Genomic DNA, 19,508 nt, shown 5'->3' with positions numbered 1-19,508 from the left:
CTGTGTCCAGCTATATCACTCCTGTCTCCACCTCCCTAGTACTGGGATTAAAGGCATGTGATCCAAAGTGCTGGGATGTTGTGTAGCCTGGAGTGGCCTTGAACTAACAGGGATCCCTCTGCCTCTGTCTCCCTAGTTCTGGGACTAAAGAAATGTGCGACCACTCCCTGGCCTCTAGTGGCTTAGCTCTGCACTCTGATCTTCAGGCAAGCTTTATTTGTTAAATCATAAAATATCCCTATAAGAGACTAGCAAATCTAGAATAAATGCATAAATTCCTAAGCACATACTAGCTACTAAAATCAAACCAAGAACTTAGACAGATTTGTAGCAACCAATGAGACTGAAGCAGTAATAAGAAGACTTCTAACAATGAAAAACTGGAAAGCTTCACACTGAATTCTATCAAATCTTTTTTTTTTTTTTTTTTTTTTTTTTTTTTTTTTTTTTTTTNGGAGCCTGTCCTGGAACTAGCTCTTGTAGACCAGGCTGGTCTCGAACTCACAGAGATCCGCCTGCCTCTGCCTCCCGAGTGCTGGGATTAAAGGCGTGCGCCACCACCGCCCGGCCCATATCAAATCTTTAAGGAAGATCTAAAATCAATATTACTCAAACTCTTCCACTGTCAAATTCATTCTTGAAACCAATATTGATTGCCCTTATACTAACATCAGGTAAGAACACAACAAAGAAAACTACAGATCAATTTCTCTGATAAACACAGACAAAAATCTTCAAGAAAATACATGCAAAGAAAATTGAATGACATTTGTAAGAAGATGGAAGGAACAAGAAATCATTATGTTAAGCAAAACAAGTCAGATTAAAAAATACAAGTATTGCATATTTTATCCTATATGCAGAATTTGTGTGTGTACATTCATGTATATGTGTGTGTGTGTGTGTGTGTTTATAATGAAAGCAAAATGGGACCATAAGAATAGACAAAGCAATGTTAAAGGAGGTGGGAGGCAAGAAAACAGAGTACTGGGATTTACGTGACATGTAAGCAGAAGCAGAGGCCATTTGTGGGGAGGAAGGGGACAACATAAGGGATGGATAAGAAGAGCAGGGGCTGAAAAAGATGAAGAAAAACAAAGTATAATGACAGATATGTATGGAAATGTCACAATAAAACTAACTTAAGATAGCTTAACAAATCATACTTGAGTCAAATTCACACAGTCACAGTTGTAAGAATATACTGAGTTATCTGGATGATATTTTGAAACATATTATGAAGTAACAGTGCATACATGGTAGATCAACTCTTCTGTGTATTTTCTTTTAAAATGTATATATCATCCTTATATTTCACATATCAACACTATAATGCAGAAATGTTCTGGTCACATTTCATCATCATCAGGTCTTAAAACTAAAAACCCCAAGACCTTGACAAACAGGTTGCACAGGTAAAACCTTGACATGCAAGGTGACCTGAACAGAAAAAGTAGAAAAAAACAAAAACAAAAGCCAAATAAAGCTCAGCTCCACTACAATGAAAGAGAAACTTTCCTGGCCACTTTCACAAAATCACAAATAGAGAAGCTGTGTTTCTGTCCTTGTTTACCTAACAACAACAACAACAACAACAACAAGATCCAGCAAACTTGAAACTCTAAGACTAAGGCATATGGTAACTTTTGGCTGGCGAATGGGATATAAGAAGATACATGATATATAAAAGAGTTTGGACAACTGATAAATGCCTCAACTATTGACCTTTGCTGGGCTAATCCTCAGCTATTAGCAAGAGAGAGAAACACATGGGCCAGAGAGGCAGGGCATCCTAGCTGTCTTAGTAGAGGTTGCTTTAGCTAAGTAAAACCCAGAAAACCCCAAGTGAATGAGCCCGCCCCACATTACCAGAAGCACCAGTTTACCTGCAGATGAGCAGGTGCCTGACTAGGCCCTTCAGACCAGCTGATCCCCTACACTGCCTCAGCTAAACACGTTTAGATTTGTGCCACCAGGGCACTGTATTTTTAAGCAGCATCATAAAATCATTGAAAATGGATTTATTCATAAATATTCACTCTCTTTGGAAAGATTTATTTTACTAGAGAAGCTTGTACAAAGGCCCTAGTTTCAATCCCAGCATGAGACCCATGCCCAAGCAAACAACTTTTAACAAATACAACCAATATATCACAAATTATAGGCAGATCATCACCTTTTCAAAGCAGACTGGTAATCACATCTAAATTCTGAGTAAACTGAAAATGTACACTAAATACTTCATAAATTAACCCTTGACCTACTACTACCAGTTATCATCGTGCCTCGGCCTCCTAAGTGTCCATTTATAGGCTACACTCTTCAACCACCTTAGCGTCTGTAACACACCAGCTACTCCTTTCTACACAAACTTCACACACACGCACGCACGCACACACACACACCATTTCATTAAACATTTCATTAAATATTTCAGTCTATAAGAGAACAAGTCTCTAACTGTATTAGCAAACTGGGACTGTTTCAAGGTTGTCCTCACAAGTATCTGTCAACTGAACTGAATGTGGTAAATGACACAGCAGAAGAACCTTCCGGTTGAACACCCTTTGTTTCCTAGGTTACCTTCAGGAGCCATGGTAACTATCTGAGAGGAGCCTGCCATGACGACATCCTCACCTGGTCCCGCATCAAGGCTGCAATATGTGTAGTTTTGCCCCCAGGTGCTGCACACAAATCTAGAATCTTCTCTCCAGGTTGAGGATTCAGAACATGAGCTACAACAGCAGATGGCAAATTCTATAAGGAAATAAAAAAAAGAGAGAGAAAAATGGAGTCTTGACAATGTAGCATCTCAACTCAATGAACAAACAAAACCTAACGTTTGCATTTACTTTGGAAGAAATGAAGGGCATAGATTTGGAAGATAATGGTTCTTCCAGAGAAAGACAAGGACAGAAGCATCAAGAGGCAGGAAGACCACAGATTCCCTAAAGCTTTCCCCACCTGCTCTCTGCAGTGACTTCAGTAATCACAAGAACCGGAAGGGTTAGCTTCTGCCAAACTCTATGCATATCCCATGTGATTTCAAGACATAACTAACTGCTTTAGTTGTCATGCCCCGGCTCCTTCAGAAGTTAGTTACTGAAGATCAGCCAGGAAACTGGACCACAGCTGCTGAGGTGGTTCAGTAGGTAAAGATATTTGCTGTCAAGCCTGACAATTTGATTTTGATCCCCAGGACCTACATTATGGAGGGAAATAGCTAACTACTACAAGTTGTCCTCTGAATTACACACACATGCTGACATATGTGCACACATGCATGTGCACACGTGCGAGTATGTGCACACACACATTTAGTAAAAAAGAACAATATCCATTTTCTTAAGTTATAATAAGCCAATGCAGGCTTGAGAAAATAGATGTGTAGCGCCCAATTTAATATCAAACTTTAAAAACAAACAACTTCTGGCTTGTGTAGCATGATTAATAAAAACCCAGAGACAGAAATTGGGGTTCAACCTCAAGGTCAGAGTAGCTAAACAGCCAGCCCACTGGCTCTGCCTCCACCTCTTCAGTCAGCCAGGCGGGCATGTAGCCCACTGCTGCTCTGAACGTCACTTCTTCAAGCCTCTGCTCCCTTATCTATGACTGTAGAGACTTTTAAGTGGTACATGAAGTAGTCAGTGAATTTGAAATACTGATGGAACACAGATAAATACTCAGTATACATTAAGTGCAATCATTATTACAATTTCTAGTCAGTTCCCCTGGTCAATCAATGACCAATGTAATATTGCAATATTACATGTAATAAAAGTTTCCACTAGGAAAATGACAAAAGTTAAACTCTATCCTCAAATACAAAAGCTTCAGTCCAGCAGTGGTCTAATTCTTTTGTTATGAAATGACAAACAATAGGTCTGTAGCGTATGGATATCAGGGATCACAAATTGTCTTGTGATTGATGTTTTTAAAGTCAGAAATCCAGGGGGCTGGAGATGTGGCTCAGCAGTTAAGAGTGTACTGTTCTTGCAGAGGAGCTGAGTTTGGTTTCCAACATTTCCATTAGGCAGCTCACAATCAGCCCCAAATCCAGCTGCAGGGGCTCTAACACCTTATTCTGGCCCCCAGGGATACCTGCACTTGGTGCATATACCCACATTGCAGACACACACCTATGTAAATTGAAAAAAATAATATAAAGTCCCAAATCAGGAAAGGTAGTTGAAGTTGGAATAACAGTAAGATATGTAAGAGAAGTTTGTACCACATGGACTTCTCCTTTCCAAAGTCTAAACTAAATTATGGTATGAGGAGGTATGGTCTTCTATCTTCAAAAATTAACACTTCTAGCCGGGCGGTGGTGGCGCTCGCCTTTAATCCCAGCACTCGGGAGGCAGAGGCAGGCGGATCTCTGTGAGTTCGAGACCAGCCTGGTCTACAAGAGCTAGTTCCAGGACAGGCTCCAAAACCACAGAGAAACCCAGTCTCGAAAAACCAAAAAAAAAAAATAAATAAATAAATTAACACTTCTTCTTTCATTGTTAGCAATGTGAAAGTGTGCAGAAAACACCCACAGTGAGTCAGGGGTGTGTTCGCAAATAGCCACAAGTGAAACCAAGCAAACAAAAGTACCCAAAGTGATTCACAAACAAGTAGGCAGAAGGCTCTGGGTTCTAATCCTTTGCATCATCCCTGAGGAGGCTAAGTAACAACAAACAAATCACTTTCTGTTCTTCCCAGATCTGTAAGGAGCTTTTGGCTTAATACTGGGAAGAGAAGAAAGCACAGAGCTCCTGGATTTGGGTTTAACTTCAGATGCTGCCAGTTATTAGCAGGGTGACTTGAGCAAGAACCCCAAAGATCTAGTCTTCAGTATTTCTATTTCATAGAATGATAATAGCATTAAAATGCGTTGATGTCTGTGAATGTTCTTAGGAAGTCAAAAGGGTAAAACAGCTCATTATATCACAGCACTTAATAACAACCTGACGAAAGCCTGCCAGCAACCAACCATCTGAATATTACAACCGAACCCACAGCCGCACAGCGAAGTGTGCAATGCTCAGGACTAAGCTTCCGAGATGAAAAGCAGTCATTATATCACATCATTAAATCACCTCTGGACAAGAGGACAGGTAAGTGTATAAAATTAATAGAGGAAAAGAAAACAAGAGTGCTCATAAGACTGTATTGATATTTGACAATGGTAGGTCAGAATATGAAGAGATTGCAATAATATTAAAAATAACTTCGAATAATTCATCTGAGTGATTCAATGTCACTCAATTTTATTTTACTCACCTGTAAGAATAAGTATCTGGGTAGAACATTGTCAAAGGAAGGGCTGAGATATATTGGTTCTGTCATCCTTATGCCTATACCTCTAGAAAAATAAGAAATTAACCATTAGTCTGTATAAGTTATATAGTTGTATTCCTAGGAACACTCACTGACACATCAAGTATAAACTGCTCTTCATTTTTAAGACTTCTTTTATTTAACAAATTATACTAGTCCTATGATTTGTTCTATATTTTATAGGAGAGGTAATCCAAATAATTAAAAAACAAATAGGTAAAGTTACATAACTATTTTAGTAAACACAAGAGTTACTTTAGAGAAGTCAATAAATTAAAAAGCAAACAAGACCTAATTCTTATTGCTTTGTTCTAATCTTCCTGGTAACACAAACACTTTGTGCATGACTGTGCTAGACAGTTATATGAGAACAGAGGAAAATGCCAAGACTCGGGCTGATGCTGAACACTGACAAAGGCAGGACCCGCTCTGCTCCCGTCTTTTTATAGAAAAGCTGCCCAGTACACTCAGCATACGCAGTACTGACAGTCCTCACACGACCTTCTCTACCCTGTCCCATTTTACTAGTGGCAGTGGAGCTTCTGGGAACAGGAAGGGCTGGGACACAGAATGGCACAGTGCACAGTGACTCATAAAGACAAACACTGCACCTGAGAGGTGCTCCATAACTACCAAAGTGGCAGCGTGCTCACAAGTACGGGCGGAGAAAACCAACAGGCTTTTGAAGAATGGCTACCTTTTACTCCCACCAGACAAGCAAACATGGTTCAGCACATCACTAGGAACACTGCACCAAATGAGAGCACGAGGGGCGCTCTAGTAATAATCAACTAAAGGGGGCAGTCAAAGCTATCAGCTTCCTACAGAACGTTCTACGGAGAGTAAAACCAGGTTCTAGTCACTTGGAAAGCTTTTCTTTCTTAGACCTTGGGAGCCTAATCATCTGTTGCTTTAGGAGAACCGATTTCATTCATATAGGAAAACTGCTCCAGTGTGACACACGGTCCAGGAATGAGGGCTCTGGCCCCATTCTAAACGGCTCAACTCACAGTGCTGTAGCATCTGTGTGCCCGTTGCCAACTTTGGAGCAATGGCATTCTACAGCACTCCTAAATCAAGCTCAAGAAACCATGCTAAGCGGGGCCTCGTTTGTTCATGGCTTTAATCTACTTAGGCAGCCAACATTCAGATATGATTTAGAACTAATTATATTTCACTGTGGCTTGAACGAATTGAAACATTTAGTTTTGACCATAAATATTCAAAGTGGTACAATTCAAGTCTAATTTACTTTGTTTAAAATATTTTTTATATTTGATTTACATTAAAATTACACTATTCTTTGATAAAATGAGAATGTTTGAAAAAGATAAGTCATTTAATTCTCCATTAAGAAAAGTGTTGTTCTTCAAAGTTTAAACAATTAAAATCTAAAAGGACAAAGAAAATTCCCAGTCAGTGTTATCAGTCGCTCACCTGGGCTTTTTGTTTAGGTTTGCACTGCTGAGGACTGAACTAGGGCTGCAGGCAGAGTGGCAATGCACCAAATCACTATTGCTTTGGTTTTTAATCTACTTACCCTTTTTGACAAAAAAAAAAAAAAAAAAAAAAAAAAAAAAAAAGCTCTTTCTAAAAATCCCTGAACTTTGGACTCATTTTTTCCAGTTGAAGTAATTTAAAGATTTATGTAGTGTAACAAAATAGACCTTTTCAGTCTTTTGAGCTTTATGAACCACAGAAAGGGTGCTGTTTCCCCCCCAGAGCTCGGTGACGTACTTCAGATCGCGTATCCCATTGAAGATATCTTTACGGCTTAGTTCCGAAATCCCATTTCCAAGAAATACTTTAGTTCCATCAAATTCTTTGGCTCCTTTCTTACATTTCCCTTCAATATCAGAATATACGGAAATAACATCTCCAGCTTTCATAACTAGGTTAAAGGAAAAAATCAGACTGTTAATCTATGCTTTGGCAGACAAGTGAAAATCTTTCAAGCTAAAATGGTTATCTGGACATCAATTATGAACAAAAAATAATCTGAACTGGCTCATCTCTGCATAATCCTCAATAGCAACTCAACTCTTAGTTTTTACATATCCCCTAACATCTAAATGAACAGGTGGTTTTCACTAAAAACACAGAAATGGTACTCAATACATCCTACCTACATCTTCAACTAAGCAGGACGGGTCATCTATGTGACTTATTTCCCAGAAGCTAATACTCAGCAGAGTTGCTCATAAGCCTTAGCATCTACAAAAGAACCCCACAAACACTTACACTAAAAAAGAAACCAGGCCGTGCAAGCAATCACTTTCCAGATCACCATACGCAGGATGGGTGAGGCTCAGGAACTGAACACATCTGTAATAAATCTAAACCAGCGCTTCCTGATCCAAGCCCAGTGAGGCCCAGGGAAGCAGCGTAGTACCTGCAGTTCAGAGTGAACCCAGGAAGAATGCCAAGCTCGTCCCACTGTCTAGGATTCTGGATGTCACCTTCACAAATCTCCTGAGACCAGCTAGAGGTTTTAAGGCAGTGAAGTGGGAAATACAAAATGGAACGTCACTACCTTTTTTAAAACAATGTCTGTGCGCACACACACACACCCATGCTTGTGCTGTGTACGAGGGTACCTGCAGATGCTAGAGTTACAGGCAGTGGTGAGCACTGACAGAGTGGAAAGGGGACTCTGGTCCTTTGTAAGAGCAACAAGCCCTGTTAACTACGACTATTCAGTCTCCTTCACTACCATCTGACATCCTTTGTTTGTGTGGTGATAAAGATATCACCACAACAGTTTTTATGTGGGAAGCCGAACAGTGACAGAAAGCTTCATATGGGGGCCTAATTGTCTTAAGTTCTGCTTCCTACTGCTGTGTCAAAAGCCACTGAAGGTCAATGTGGCTCATGGTTCCAGGTTCCAGTCCATCACTGTGGGGACATCAAGGCAGCAAGAACTTGAAACTGTTGTGGTCACATCACATCCAGTCCAGAGCAGAGAGCACTTAATAAATGCACACGTGCTTGCATTCAGCTTGCTTTCTCCACCTAGACAATCCAGGATCCTGTTTCCTAAGGAATTCTGCCAATATCGGGCAAACTTTCCCACCCCAATGACATGGCAATCCACCTCAGATATGCCCACAATCCAAGAGATCTAGACAATACCCCAATGAGTCCCTTCCCAAGCGACTCTTCATTGTGTCAAGTAAACAACTCAATCTCACCACCACACTTAGTTCTATAGGATAAAATCCTTTACCAAAAATGTTGGGAAATACATAACAAATGTTAATTTAAATATGTAAGCTTCTAACTGAGCTCACTCATGAATTAGAGGGTGCCCTAAATCTTATACCCACATTTTGAAGCTGACACGATTCCTGGGACGTAGACATGGGCCCCTCTCAATACTGCATTGCCGCATTGCGCTCCAACAATCACTTCACACTGCTGTTGCTCTATATTCCTTCTAGGGACATTTAAAAACAAAGACAAAAATAATGAATAATGTTCTTCTAGGTCCATAAGCTTTTTAAATATCTCATAAGAGATAGTAGTGATGAGTATGATCAATACACACAGGATAAATATCTAAAACTTTAAAGAAATAAATTATTATTTAAAAAGACTTCATATAAGTAGCCTATTAAGTCTTGATTTTCCTGAATACATAACAAAAAAATGCTGAAAAAGAAAGATTCATAGAAAGCAGCAGTTTCATAAAGGAGGAAAGAAAAGGAAAAAAAGAATGGGCACTTTAAGACAAAAAAAAAAGGGACAGGAGAGATGATCTGGCAGGTAAGATAGCTGCTGCAGAGGCTGGTCCTAAAGTCAGTACTCCTGGGTCCATGTGGTATGGGACATCTGATTTCTGCAAGTTGTCCTTTAATACACACAGAGAATTAAAGAAAAGAAAGAAAAAATACGATAAAGAAAAGAAAAAGAGGGCCCTCTGGTGGAAAGAAGGCAGCAGCCAGAGAAGTTGTTTGGTCATTCAATAAGCAATACTGTTTTCATAGTAGCATTAGGAGTTAAACAGATTTTTCTACTTTCCTTTCCTTTAATCCCAGCATTCGGGAGGAAGAGGCAGAAGCAGACGGATTTCTGTGAGTTTGACGTCTACAGAGGGATTCCAGGGCAGTCAGGGCTACACAGAGAAACCCTGTCTCGAAAAACCAGGGGAAAAAGAATTGTAAAGTGGTATATTGTTGCATGGTAAATTATGAGTATTTAAAGCTAAACAGAAGAGAAAAATAAATCACATCTTTCCTTCCTTTGCTGCTCAGCCTTAAGTTCTCCACTTTCTCACATCAAGATCATTTTTTTTCTCACACTACTAAATTCCTGGCATCGTTCCTAAGGGAAGCTCTTCAGAGACCAAGAAGGTGCTGGCCTGACCAGGGAGTCAGCAGTTCTGAGCACCACATTCCCGATGAACTTCTCTGGCGGGCAGACCTGCCATGTGCTGTCACCACTCTCTGGGGAATGAACTCTTTCCCTCCTTTCCCCGGAGCTATCTCACAGCACCCGCCAATGTCACAGTTTCCTGGCCCCATGCATCCACACTCTGAGCCTGCTTCTTAAAGAGGCCATTCCTCTACCTACACAACATGCCACCAGGTATCACTCACCTGATGTGCTGACCACAGGCAATCTTAACCACAGTTACTCACAGTGCTATGAGACGTATAGGCCCAACAAATCGGGAAGCTGATCAGGAAGGTAACTTGGACCTTGTTAAAAGAGCAGCTGAACAGCGCAATGAAACCAGTCACCAAAAACCAAAGAGCAACGTCAAAATATCCTTAGCATTTCATCCCTCAAGATTTAGAACTGGTATTTCTACTGTTGTTGAATAACTACACCTAGAAGAACCACAGCTGCTCCAAACTCAACAAATACCAAGCAGTATTTATTATTGCCTATATACACCTTGAATTCTTAGTATGAAAGCAGGACTTTCCATGCTGTCTTGAAAGAAATACACCTAGATAACAACACCAGAAGGCTCAGAGCTATGGTCTACAGATGTCTGCCTAAGTTCATATGTTATAAACTGTAATTCTACGTGTAGGATCTCTGCCTTCATGAATGCATGGAGGCTGCTCTAGGGTTTGCAGAAATGGGCTCCCTTTTACTTGAGGATACAGAAGGAAATCCAGGTATCAGCACCTTAATCTTAGAATTGGCAGCTTCTAGAACTGTGGGAAGCAAACTGGAATTCCTTATTACTTGGTGTCTAGTATTTGCTACTGCAGCAATAACACAGATTAAAACATTCTGCACAATCCTAACCCCTTTGCAAGGTGAGAGTCTTGCTGTGTCTATCTGATAGTTCTCCTAAGACCATCACTCAAATAATTTCCCATCTTCTGCCTTTGTTTGCTTCATCTATTCTTTACAGCATTACAACATGGGTATTGGTTTCTGTCTTGGTTAGGGTTTCTATTGCAGTGAAGAAACACCATGACCATGATACACCTCCACAGTCATATACTTCCTTGAACAAGACCACACCTACTCCAACAAGGCCACACCTCCTAATAGTGCCACTCCCTACATGCCTATGGGGGAGATTACATTCAAAATTCCACAGTTTCATTTTGAAGTGTCAAGAAACAGAATTTTTGGGGAGGTTTTCAGTTTTCTGTTTATTTTGTTTTGCTTTGTTTATTTTTTTCATTTGGTGCTTCAGGCTTGTACTTCCTAACTGCAGAGAGTTCCTAGTCCTCACAGTTTCTTACTACTGTCTTTTACCAATTATTTCTATTCTTTGCATCTAGAACCCAGGCTGCCTTTTCTTTCTGTTCTCAATTTGCTTTCTTATTTCTCAGTTCTTTGTCTCTGCGGATTATAGTTAATTTCCTCAGAGTCATCACCTAGTTCAGTAATTTTTTTTTCTCTTGGTTTCTCAAGACAGATAAATTTGAAGGCAGGGTCTAAATTTAACTTATGAAACAAGTGCTTAATTTCAATATAACTTGATTTCTATATCAACTTGATTTTCTTCTTAGGTCTTTGATGCTTGAGAAAGCCATTATGTGTCTACCAGGTAGCTCTAATTTGTTTAGAGGAATTCCCCTGTCATTTACTGCACCCATTTACTGTTTTCTCAGGGTGGGTTGGTTCCTAATACAATGTGAAAAGTATGTGACATGGATTCAAACCATGCAAAGACAGAACAGTTGGGATGATTTCCACCGTACCTCTCAACAACTGACCTAAAATCAAATGTGGCAATTTCCCAGACTGAAGGTTCCAAGTAGTAAGTTATGTGCAGAAGTAAGAATGCAAACTCGAACACTCCGGAAGACCTGCAACCATTCTGCATTCTCGGCAGGGTTTTTCCTCAAATCTGGATCTTACAATGAGAGACTCTCTTCCTAATTGCTACCTTAGGCTGACTGCTGAACAGTCTTTATTGCCAGCATTAACCCACTGCTAAAACCAAAGACCACACATTTGGAAAACCAGCCATCAGACTCCTTTCCCAGAGCCCAGACCCCTAACATTAGCTCCCATTCTTCTAGCTCTTCCTGTTTATCCTTACTAACTCCACACTCTCGCTCATGTTCTTCACTGGCTTTGCATTTTAGAACGCACTTTGCTTGTAGGCATGCGCTTGCACATTCTCTCTCCCTCCCTCCCTCCCTCCCTCNCCCTCTCTCTCTCTCTCTCTCTCTCTCTCTCTCTCTCTCTCTCTCTCTCTCTCCAGCATTCCCAAGAGTGTACAGCAGAACCATTTCCAAATTATCAAGTTACTATATCACTGGCACTAAAAGACTGTAATAACATCCTAGATGGTCTACAACTTTACAGTTCGTCTTCTTGAGAAAAGAATTTCCTGCGATTTTAGTTGTACCCTGACCTAAAAAATGCAGTGAATGCTAAATATATAGACATGCATTCATATTTATAATAAGCTTCATAAACTCCTTTACTATGAGAATAACAGTGTGATTAAATGTACCATTTATTTTTTTCAACATTTTTTTTTAAATTGGATTGACATTTTGCCATGGATGTTCAGTCCCCTGGAACAGGAGTTACAGACAGTTGTGAGCTGCCACGTGGGTGCTGGGAATTGAACCTAGGTCTTCTAGAAGAGGAGCCAGTGCTCTTAACCCCTGAGCCATCTCTCCAACCCACCCATTTAATATTTGCTTATAATAAAAACATGGAACTTATTTCATGATGTGCTACTTCACGAGTAACTTCGGCTAGTGCTGTTTCTAGGCTGCAGCTTTAGTCCCTACCCTCATTCTGTCTTTGGCTGCTGTTCTCTCAGTAGAAACAAAACAATACTCCGCAGTTCACAGCCTGCCTCTTTCAACTTCTTTGATTTCACTTGCCCTTCAGAAAATCAATTTAGTAGTCAAATGCGGTCACTTCCATCAAGGCTCACCACATATTTCATGCCTTTGCACCCCTGCTTTTATTCTCTCCTTATCGAGCAAGGCCTTGCCCTCTTTATCTCTGCCATTACTAATTACTAATCATCTTTAAGTAGCTGAAATAGAGCAGATGCCAGTCCCTGTGATCTCAGACCTCCCTACGCTATCTCTAATGGCACTTCCCCTCTACTTCTAAGTGGAAAGCCTACAGATGACTTGCTCCAACACCCCAGACTGAAGACTCAACAGTTGATGTTCATCAGTGTAACACCCACATGCCCTGCATACAGCCCAGCCCTGATGGAGGAGGGTCATCTGTCTATGTGTTACTTTCATTGGTTAATAAAGAAACTGCCTTGGCTCTTTGATAGGACAGAAAATTAGGTAGGCGGAGTAAACAGAACAGAATGCTGGGAGGAAGAAGGCAGTGAGGCAGTCGCCATGCCTCTCCTCTCTGAGATGGACGCAGGTTAAAATCTGTCCTGGTAAGCCACCACCTTGTGGTGCTACACAGATTACTAAATATGGGTTAAAGCAAGATGTGAGAATTAGCCAATAAGAGGCTGAAACTAATGGGCCAGACAGTGTTTAAATGAATACAGTTTCTGTATAATTATTCTGGGGCTAAGCTAGCCATGTGGGAGCAGGATTGGACAAAAAGCAGGCCTGCCCGCAGCTCCTACTACACATCCCAGAGCCTCTCAGGAAATGAGATCCTTCTCAAGTGTTACCATGAAAGTTAAGGAGAGAGCAGCACGAAGGCTGCGTGGATAGAAGTACTCAATCCCCAGAACCCACTCCTGCAAGCTCTCCTGTGACTTCCACACTCGAGCCCCCCCACACACTAAAAAATTAAAGAAAGGAGAGACATGCAGAAAGAATTTTTACAACATGGAACCTGTGCCTACGTTGTACCTAAGGAGTAATCTTAATAGCCGAAAGGCAGATTAATAGGGGGCAAAAAGGGGAACTGCTCCAAATATGTCTCTGCATCTTCAAATAGATCCTTAAAAAACTCAAAAAAGGTAGAAAATAGATACATGGCACCAAGGACAAAGGCTGAGGTTCAGCACCTGCCTAACGTGTGAGGCCTGGTTTTGACATTCAGAACACCGCATCAGTCCCAGCACCCACAGGGCAGCTTCCACCTGTCTATAACTCCAGCTCTAGCGGATCTGATGCCCTCCTCTGGTCTTTGCAGGCACTGGGCATGTGCATGACATCATAGACACAAGCCGACAAAAAACTTGTACACATAAAATAAAAATAAATAAATCCTTTTTAAAAGGAAATATAACTAAACAAATGAAACTTCTTCATCACTGCACTGAACAGCCATAAGAAGGCCCTTGGCCCAGTCCTCATCTTTCTGCAGAGTTCTGCCTCATCATGGCAGAGCATGAAGCATGCAATTACAAATTGGTGACTTCCATTTCTAGGGAGTTTTTGGAAGGTAGATAATACTGTCGACAAGCAAAAGGGAAAAGGAAACAGTCACCAACCTCGGTCCAGTCACAGGGATGAGTAAGATGTCTGGGAGGGCTGGATGCTGAAGAACAGGAATGCTGAATCCACTGAATTGCTGTTAGAAACAAGCACACACAATGATAGAGCACCCAGATCTCACAGGCTTCACCGAGTCACCAAGAACACAGCGACAAAAACCCCGGTGCAATTGGTAAATTGCACAAGTTTCACTGTGGCACCAAGTTCCACCACAGGAAACCTGATTTGGGCCTATTCCACGCTACTTCATGGAATGCTTAATTAATTCCTGACTTCAGAGGGAAAGCGTGCTGGGGGCCAAACATACATGCTGAACCGCTGAGCTGTACCCTGAGCCTGTTTCTAATTTTTAATTTTGAGTTAGGATCTCCCTACATTGTCCACACTTGCCTCAAGCTTTCAATCCTCCTGTCTCAGATTTTGTAGGAGCTGAAGCTACAGGCACTGGCCACCACACCCAGTTCTGATTTCTTTACAGGAATCAATTTTGCTTACTGTTCAATTTTAAAAACACAAACCATGTTTAAGTGATTTACTCAAAAAAACCCATATATTCTATTCATAATCACATGCAGGTACCATGTTTTAAGCTATGTATAGTGGTACACATCTGTAATTCTAGCACTGGGGATGAGGAGAAAGAAAGATCATGAATATAGGAAAACCTGAACTACCCACTAAGTTACAGGTAAGCTTGGATACATAATCAAATCCTAGCTCATATACACACAGAGAGAGTCATTCTAAAAGTTTCAAAATAGGACATTAGAGATTAAAATTACTAAATATGACATATACCATGAACATTGGAGGCCATGTCATTTTTTTTTATATCAAAGTGTACGTTTTAAGCCAGGCGGTGGTGGTGCACGCCTTTAATCCTAGCACTTGGGAGGCAGAGGCAGGCGGATCTCTGTGAGTTCGAGACCAGCCTGGTCTACAAGAGCTAGTTCCAGGACAGGCTCCAAAACCACAGAGAAACCTTGTCTCGAAAAACCAAAAAAAAAAAAAAAAATTGTACGTTTTAGACGTTCAGGATTTTGAAAATCTATTATACTTAGCTGGTTAGTCTGGAAACACATTCAAAGGCTGAAGCTGTAAGTTACTAGCACAACTTACATGACTCACTGTGGGCATCTCTTTCCAATTTAATGGATATGCTAGAAGTTTGAGATCAACTTTGGTGCCAGTATTTATGCCGTGTAAACTTATCAAACACCATTTGTCAGGGTAGTTTTTCTCTGAAGATGTGTTGGTGAATATGAGCCATTGTATTGCTACTGCAGGCTGAATGAGAGAGGGCAGCCTCAGAGCAGCGTGGTAAAGAACAGACACCAGATCAGAGAACAGGAACTACATGTGTTCTATGGGGAAAAAAAATCACAAATATTTGATAAAAGTTTATGCATGAGGCTTGGATTTACATATCTATTAACTTTCCCACACTACCTGAAAGAATACTAACATTCATTGCATCATGCTGCAGAATCTATACTGTCCCCCAAAACAGCATCGCCTGACAGATGCTCCAGGGAGATGACGAGGTTAAAAGGAAAGAAGAGGTTGGTGGATAATGCAGTTGAGAAAGTGTTTACCATGCAAGCATAAGAACCTCACTTTGGTCCCGAGAACCTATGCTGGAGTCGAATAAAAAACCAAGTGTGACGGCACACATTTGTAATCCCAGCTCTGGGAAGTGGTGAGCTCTAGGTAAGGTGGATGGCACCTGGGAAACAATGCTCTAAGGCTGACCTCTAACCTTCACAGACACGCACTTGTGCACTTAGCCCCACAAAACAAGCATACATGTACACACAAGCACACACACAAAGTAGATAACTGACTCAATGTCAGTGGCGTCTAGCACACTAATATCCCAATCCCTGCGTCCACTTGACACTCATAACAGCCTGTGATACACAGCTGGATCTGTAATCGTGTTTGTCTCTTGGTTTTAATTTATATGAAAATTAGATAGAACTGGATCTGCTAACACCTGTCTGTTATTTGTCATCAAATATTTTATAACTCAATATGCAATTCATAAGTAAATCCCTCCATGGTCAATTTCCCCCCAACCTTATGTTTCTTTGGAGACAAATTACAGAGTACAATGTCATAAGACAAAATACAAAGCTCTTGAAAACAGAGAGGGAACAATATAAGCAATATGATCCCAACATAAGCACCATAATCAATACTACTTTTCTGCTTAGTCATAAAATGCCACTTTACAACACTGTTTTCACTGAGAACATGAGCAATACTGATAAAAACCTATTGGTTAACAATTTTAAAACCATAATCTTCATATTCTCCTAATTTAGTTATTTTATAACAAGACACATATGTTTAATTCAATTAACTGCAATTAAAAGTAAAATCCTGAGGTGATGATCTGCAAGTGTGACTGCACGATGCAGCATCTGTGAAGTCACCACGTGGGCTGGGACTCTGCAGACGCAGTTAGCTAATAGGGTCACCCACTTTCCTACAAGGACCGTTCACCCATGCTCTAAGCATATGCCCAAACACCTCATTGGTTCACCCAAAAATTATTTTAAAAACACAAATACTTTGACAATTATTTAGCAGGTATCCTCATATGTCTAAACTTATAGCACAAACCCTCCTAATCATTATATGCTGCTCATTATGGGATTAGGTTTACAGATCAGAATAAAGCTCTTCATCTGCTCCAGAGAGTCCTCTTCTGATGCCTCCCCTTGTCATTCACACCTTAGAAGTGCATCACTATTTATTGTTTGTGGAACAGTGAATTAGAAGTCATCTGATTTTCTCTTACCCTTGTGACTCCCATTAAGATGTTAGCAAACCCTATTTCTTGCTCTACTTTGAACTTAAAATAAAAATTTTGATCACTTCTTGAAGAAAAAAAAAAAAGAATAAAGTTCTTCATATATTTTAATGATAAATCCCACCATAGGGCTCAGAGACTTATCCTAAGTACTAATAAACTTAGTATCAGAAGTTCTAGGCCTGTTCTAATCTCACCTCTTACAACCTTAAAACAATTTATTATCCATAACTTAATTTTCTTATTTATAAAATTTGAATATTCTCAAACATTTAAGTATCTTTATTCAGTAGGGTTCTATTTGAGTATAAGTCTATTATGAAGTATAATTATAGCATATATTTACATGTACCATTAAAATGCTGTCAACATATCATAGATGTATATGATTTAATTGACATTAATGGCATGTAAAAGGTAATATTTCTATGTTGAAAATATATTCTTTATTCCATTAATTCTTCCACTATGTATGTTTAAAAATTATCAGGGTAACAAACTCTAGATATTCTGAAGTTTAAAAAAATGGGAGTATCATATTGTTCAAGGGCTGTCGATGGAGCAGACTGTGGCAGAGTACAGAGGAGTAACTGCACAACCATCACACGTGCACAGACCTTCTGAAGCTCCTCCAGCAGCAGACCTCTGACGTACTCAACTGATGCCAAATGTGTATTCACCCTGACGGTTGTGAATGACGGCGGGTGTGACAAGTGAATCAGCAGACTTTCAAATTTCCGTTCTGCTTCTTGTTTGCTTGAAGCAGACACAACCTGAAACGGAAAGAACCATGATTTCAATTTCAACTCATACCTTTTGGGCACAAACTTGCTGAAAATGATGCTAAATGCCCCTTCCTCTCTTAACACACACTCTCTAAGGCCCCTTGAGCTAAACATGCAATATTGTCTCTTCCCATATAGTCTAGCCTCTTAGCACAATTGGAAATAAGACATAGAAATCAGTTTTAAAATCTCAGCTCCAATAACATTCAAAAATAAAAACCATATAAGATTTAGTTTTGCAAGAAACCAACAATCTAGGAAAAAAAAATCAAAATTCCCCAGGGGTGGCAGGTTAGGGTGATCAGAACATGTAAGAACCTTCCATTAGAAGGCAATCAGCACTCACTGGGAATTTCTGTGTTAAGTGCAGCCAGTAAGAACACTGTCTTTGAAAACTTGCCTGCCTAATCAACATAGTTGCTTTCACTTAAGTTTGATGCCCAAGACAACCTTTGAAAGTGCTTTGAACCTATATGATTTTCACAGAATAAATTAAACTTTAACAGTGATAATTAATTCAAAATAATTCATACAAAAATAATGCTTTCCAGCAAGATATGATTGGGCACGTCAGTATTCCCAGCACTGGGGAGGCAGAGTCACACAGATCTTGGTGGGTTTGCGGTCAGCATGGTATAAGATGTGAGTTACAGGACAGACAGAGCTATATGTGAAGAACCCTATCTCAGTAAGTAAAATAAATGAAAAAAGAAAAAAAGAAAACAAGCTTTTGAAATGTAAATCTTTTTTCTTTCATTACATCTGAGCTTTAGTTGTTTGACAGTTGTGTCAGTTTGAAGGAGTAACAGGATTTCTTGGATTCTGATCTCAGTTCTTAAAAATAACACCAAATCACTCTACAAAGATTGCTTAGGCTAAAATGTAAAGGCACTCGTGTGTGTCTTTTCAACTGAGTACAAGAGCATGTGCTTTAAAAGAACGAGTCCATCCTCTACATACAACCTAGGGTTTGTGGACAGAGAACTTTTCCTGTTGATTTTCCTATCCCTTCAGTACTAAGTGTACTGGTAGGCACATAACACTTGTTTTCTTACATCGAAGTGTGAGCACATATATTCACCTTATCTCATCAATGCCTACAAAAAAAAATGATTTTGGAAATTCCAACAGTCTAGTGTCAAAAACCAAAGCTGTAAAGATTACCTTTAGTCTTCCTTCTGCTGCTCTAGAAATTGCACTTGAATTGGTGCAAATGTCTATTTATATGACCTACCTCTTTGTTCATAAAGCTCTCTCTGAGATAGTTTTCAACCTCAGGCCTCAAAGATATCTTAGGAAAAATAGGCATTTCTTTTTTCTGTTTTAAGTCATCCAAGAAAATTGTTGGGAAACTTTTTTTCTTTTCTTTTTTCTTTCTTTCAGAATTACAGCGAAGTCTTGCCAGCCAGTAGCCGAGCAGAGTGCGTTTAGTGAGTCCAGGAGTGGGCAGGGTCCAGGATTTGGCGTTCTCTGGGAGGCTGTGAGAAAGCTCCGAACGCCACTGAAACGCTTCTCCAAAATCGGCTTAGTGACAAATAAAAGTACCTAGACGCAAATCGGAAACCGGATAGCATCAACTTCCATGCTGACATCCATTTTCCAAAACCGCGCCCCCGACGCCGGTGCGGAAAGTCGCTTCCTGGGTTCGTCACTTCCGGCGCCTGCCGCCTGCTTTTCTGTGCACGCACAGTCTGCAACTGCCAATCACCTCCA

General features: G+C 40.2%; 1 protein-coding gene across 4 annotated transcripts in view; it reads right to left on the bottom strand.

The window, feature by feature from the left end:
• Window positions 1-19,425, bottom strand: part of Nsun6 (NOP2/Sun RNA methyltransferase 6) — a 38,866-nt gene extending 19,441 nt beyond the window's left edge. The window contains exons 1-7 of one of the 4 annotated variants that reach the window (XM_050144758.1): window positions 19,030-19,425; window positions 17,628-17,783; window positions 14,189-14,268; window positions 8,652-8,761; window positions 7,063-7,216; window positions 5,269-5,350; window positions 2,638-2,757 (exon numbers count right to left, since the gene is read on the bottom strand). In XM_050144758.1, coding sequence (XP_050000715.1) covers window positions 2,638-2,757; window positions 5,269-5,350; window positions 7,063-7,216; window positions 8,652-8,761; window positions 14,189-14,268; window positions 17,628-17,783; window positions 19,030-19,104 — 777 coding nt within the window. In that variant the 5' untranslated portion in view covers window positions 19,105-19,425. Of the gene's footprint in view, window positions 1-2,637; window positions 2,758-5,268; window positions 5,351-7,062; window positions 7,217-8,651; window positions 8,762-14,188; window positions 14,269-17,627; window positions 17,784-19,029 lie in introns of those variants that run through there. The other 3 variants (XM_050144759.1, XR_007592222.1, XM_050144760.1) reach the window with 3 other exon arrangements.
• Window positions 19,426-19,508: the final 83 nt, after the last annotated feature.

Source organism: Alexandromys fortis, unplaced genomic scaffold (genome assembly GCF_014885135.2).
Source record: "Alexandromys fortis isolate MF-2015 unplaced genomic scaffold, M_Fortis_MF-2015_v1.1 scaffold_52, whole genome shotgun sequence".
In the NCBI taxonomy this organism is placed as follows: Eukaryota; Metazoa; Chordata; class Mammalia; order Rodentia; family Cricetidae; genus Alexandromys; species Alexandromys fortis.
This window is presented reverse-complemented; position numbering and strand designations above follow the sequence as displayed.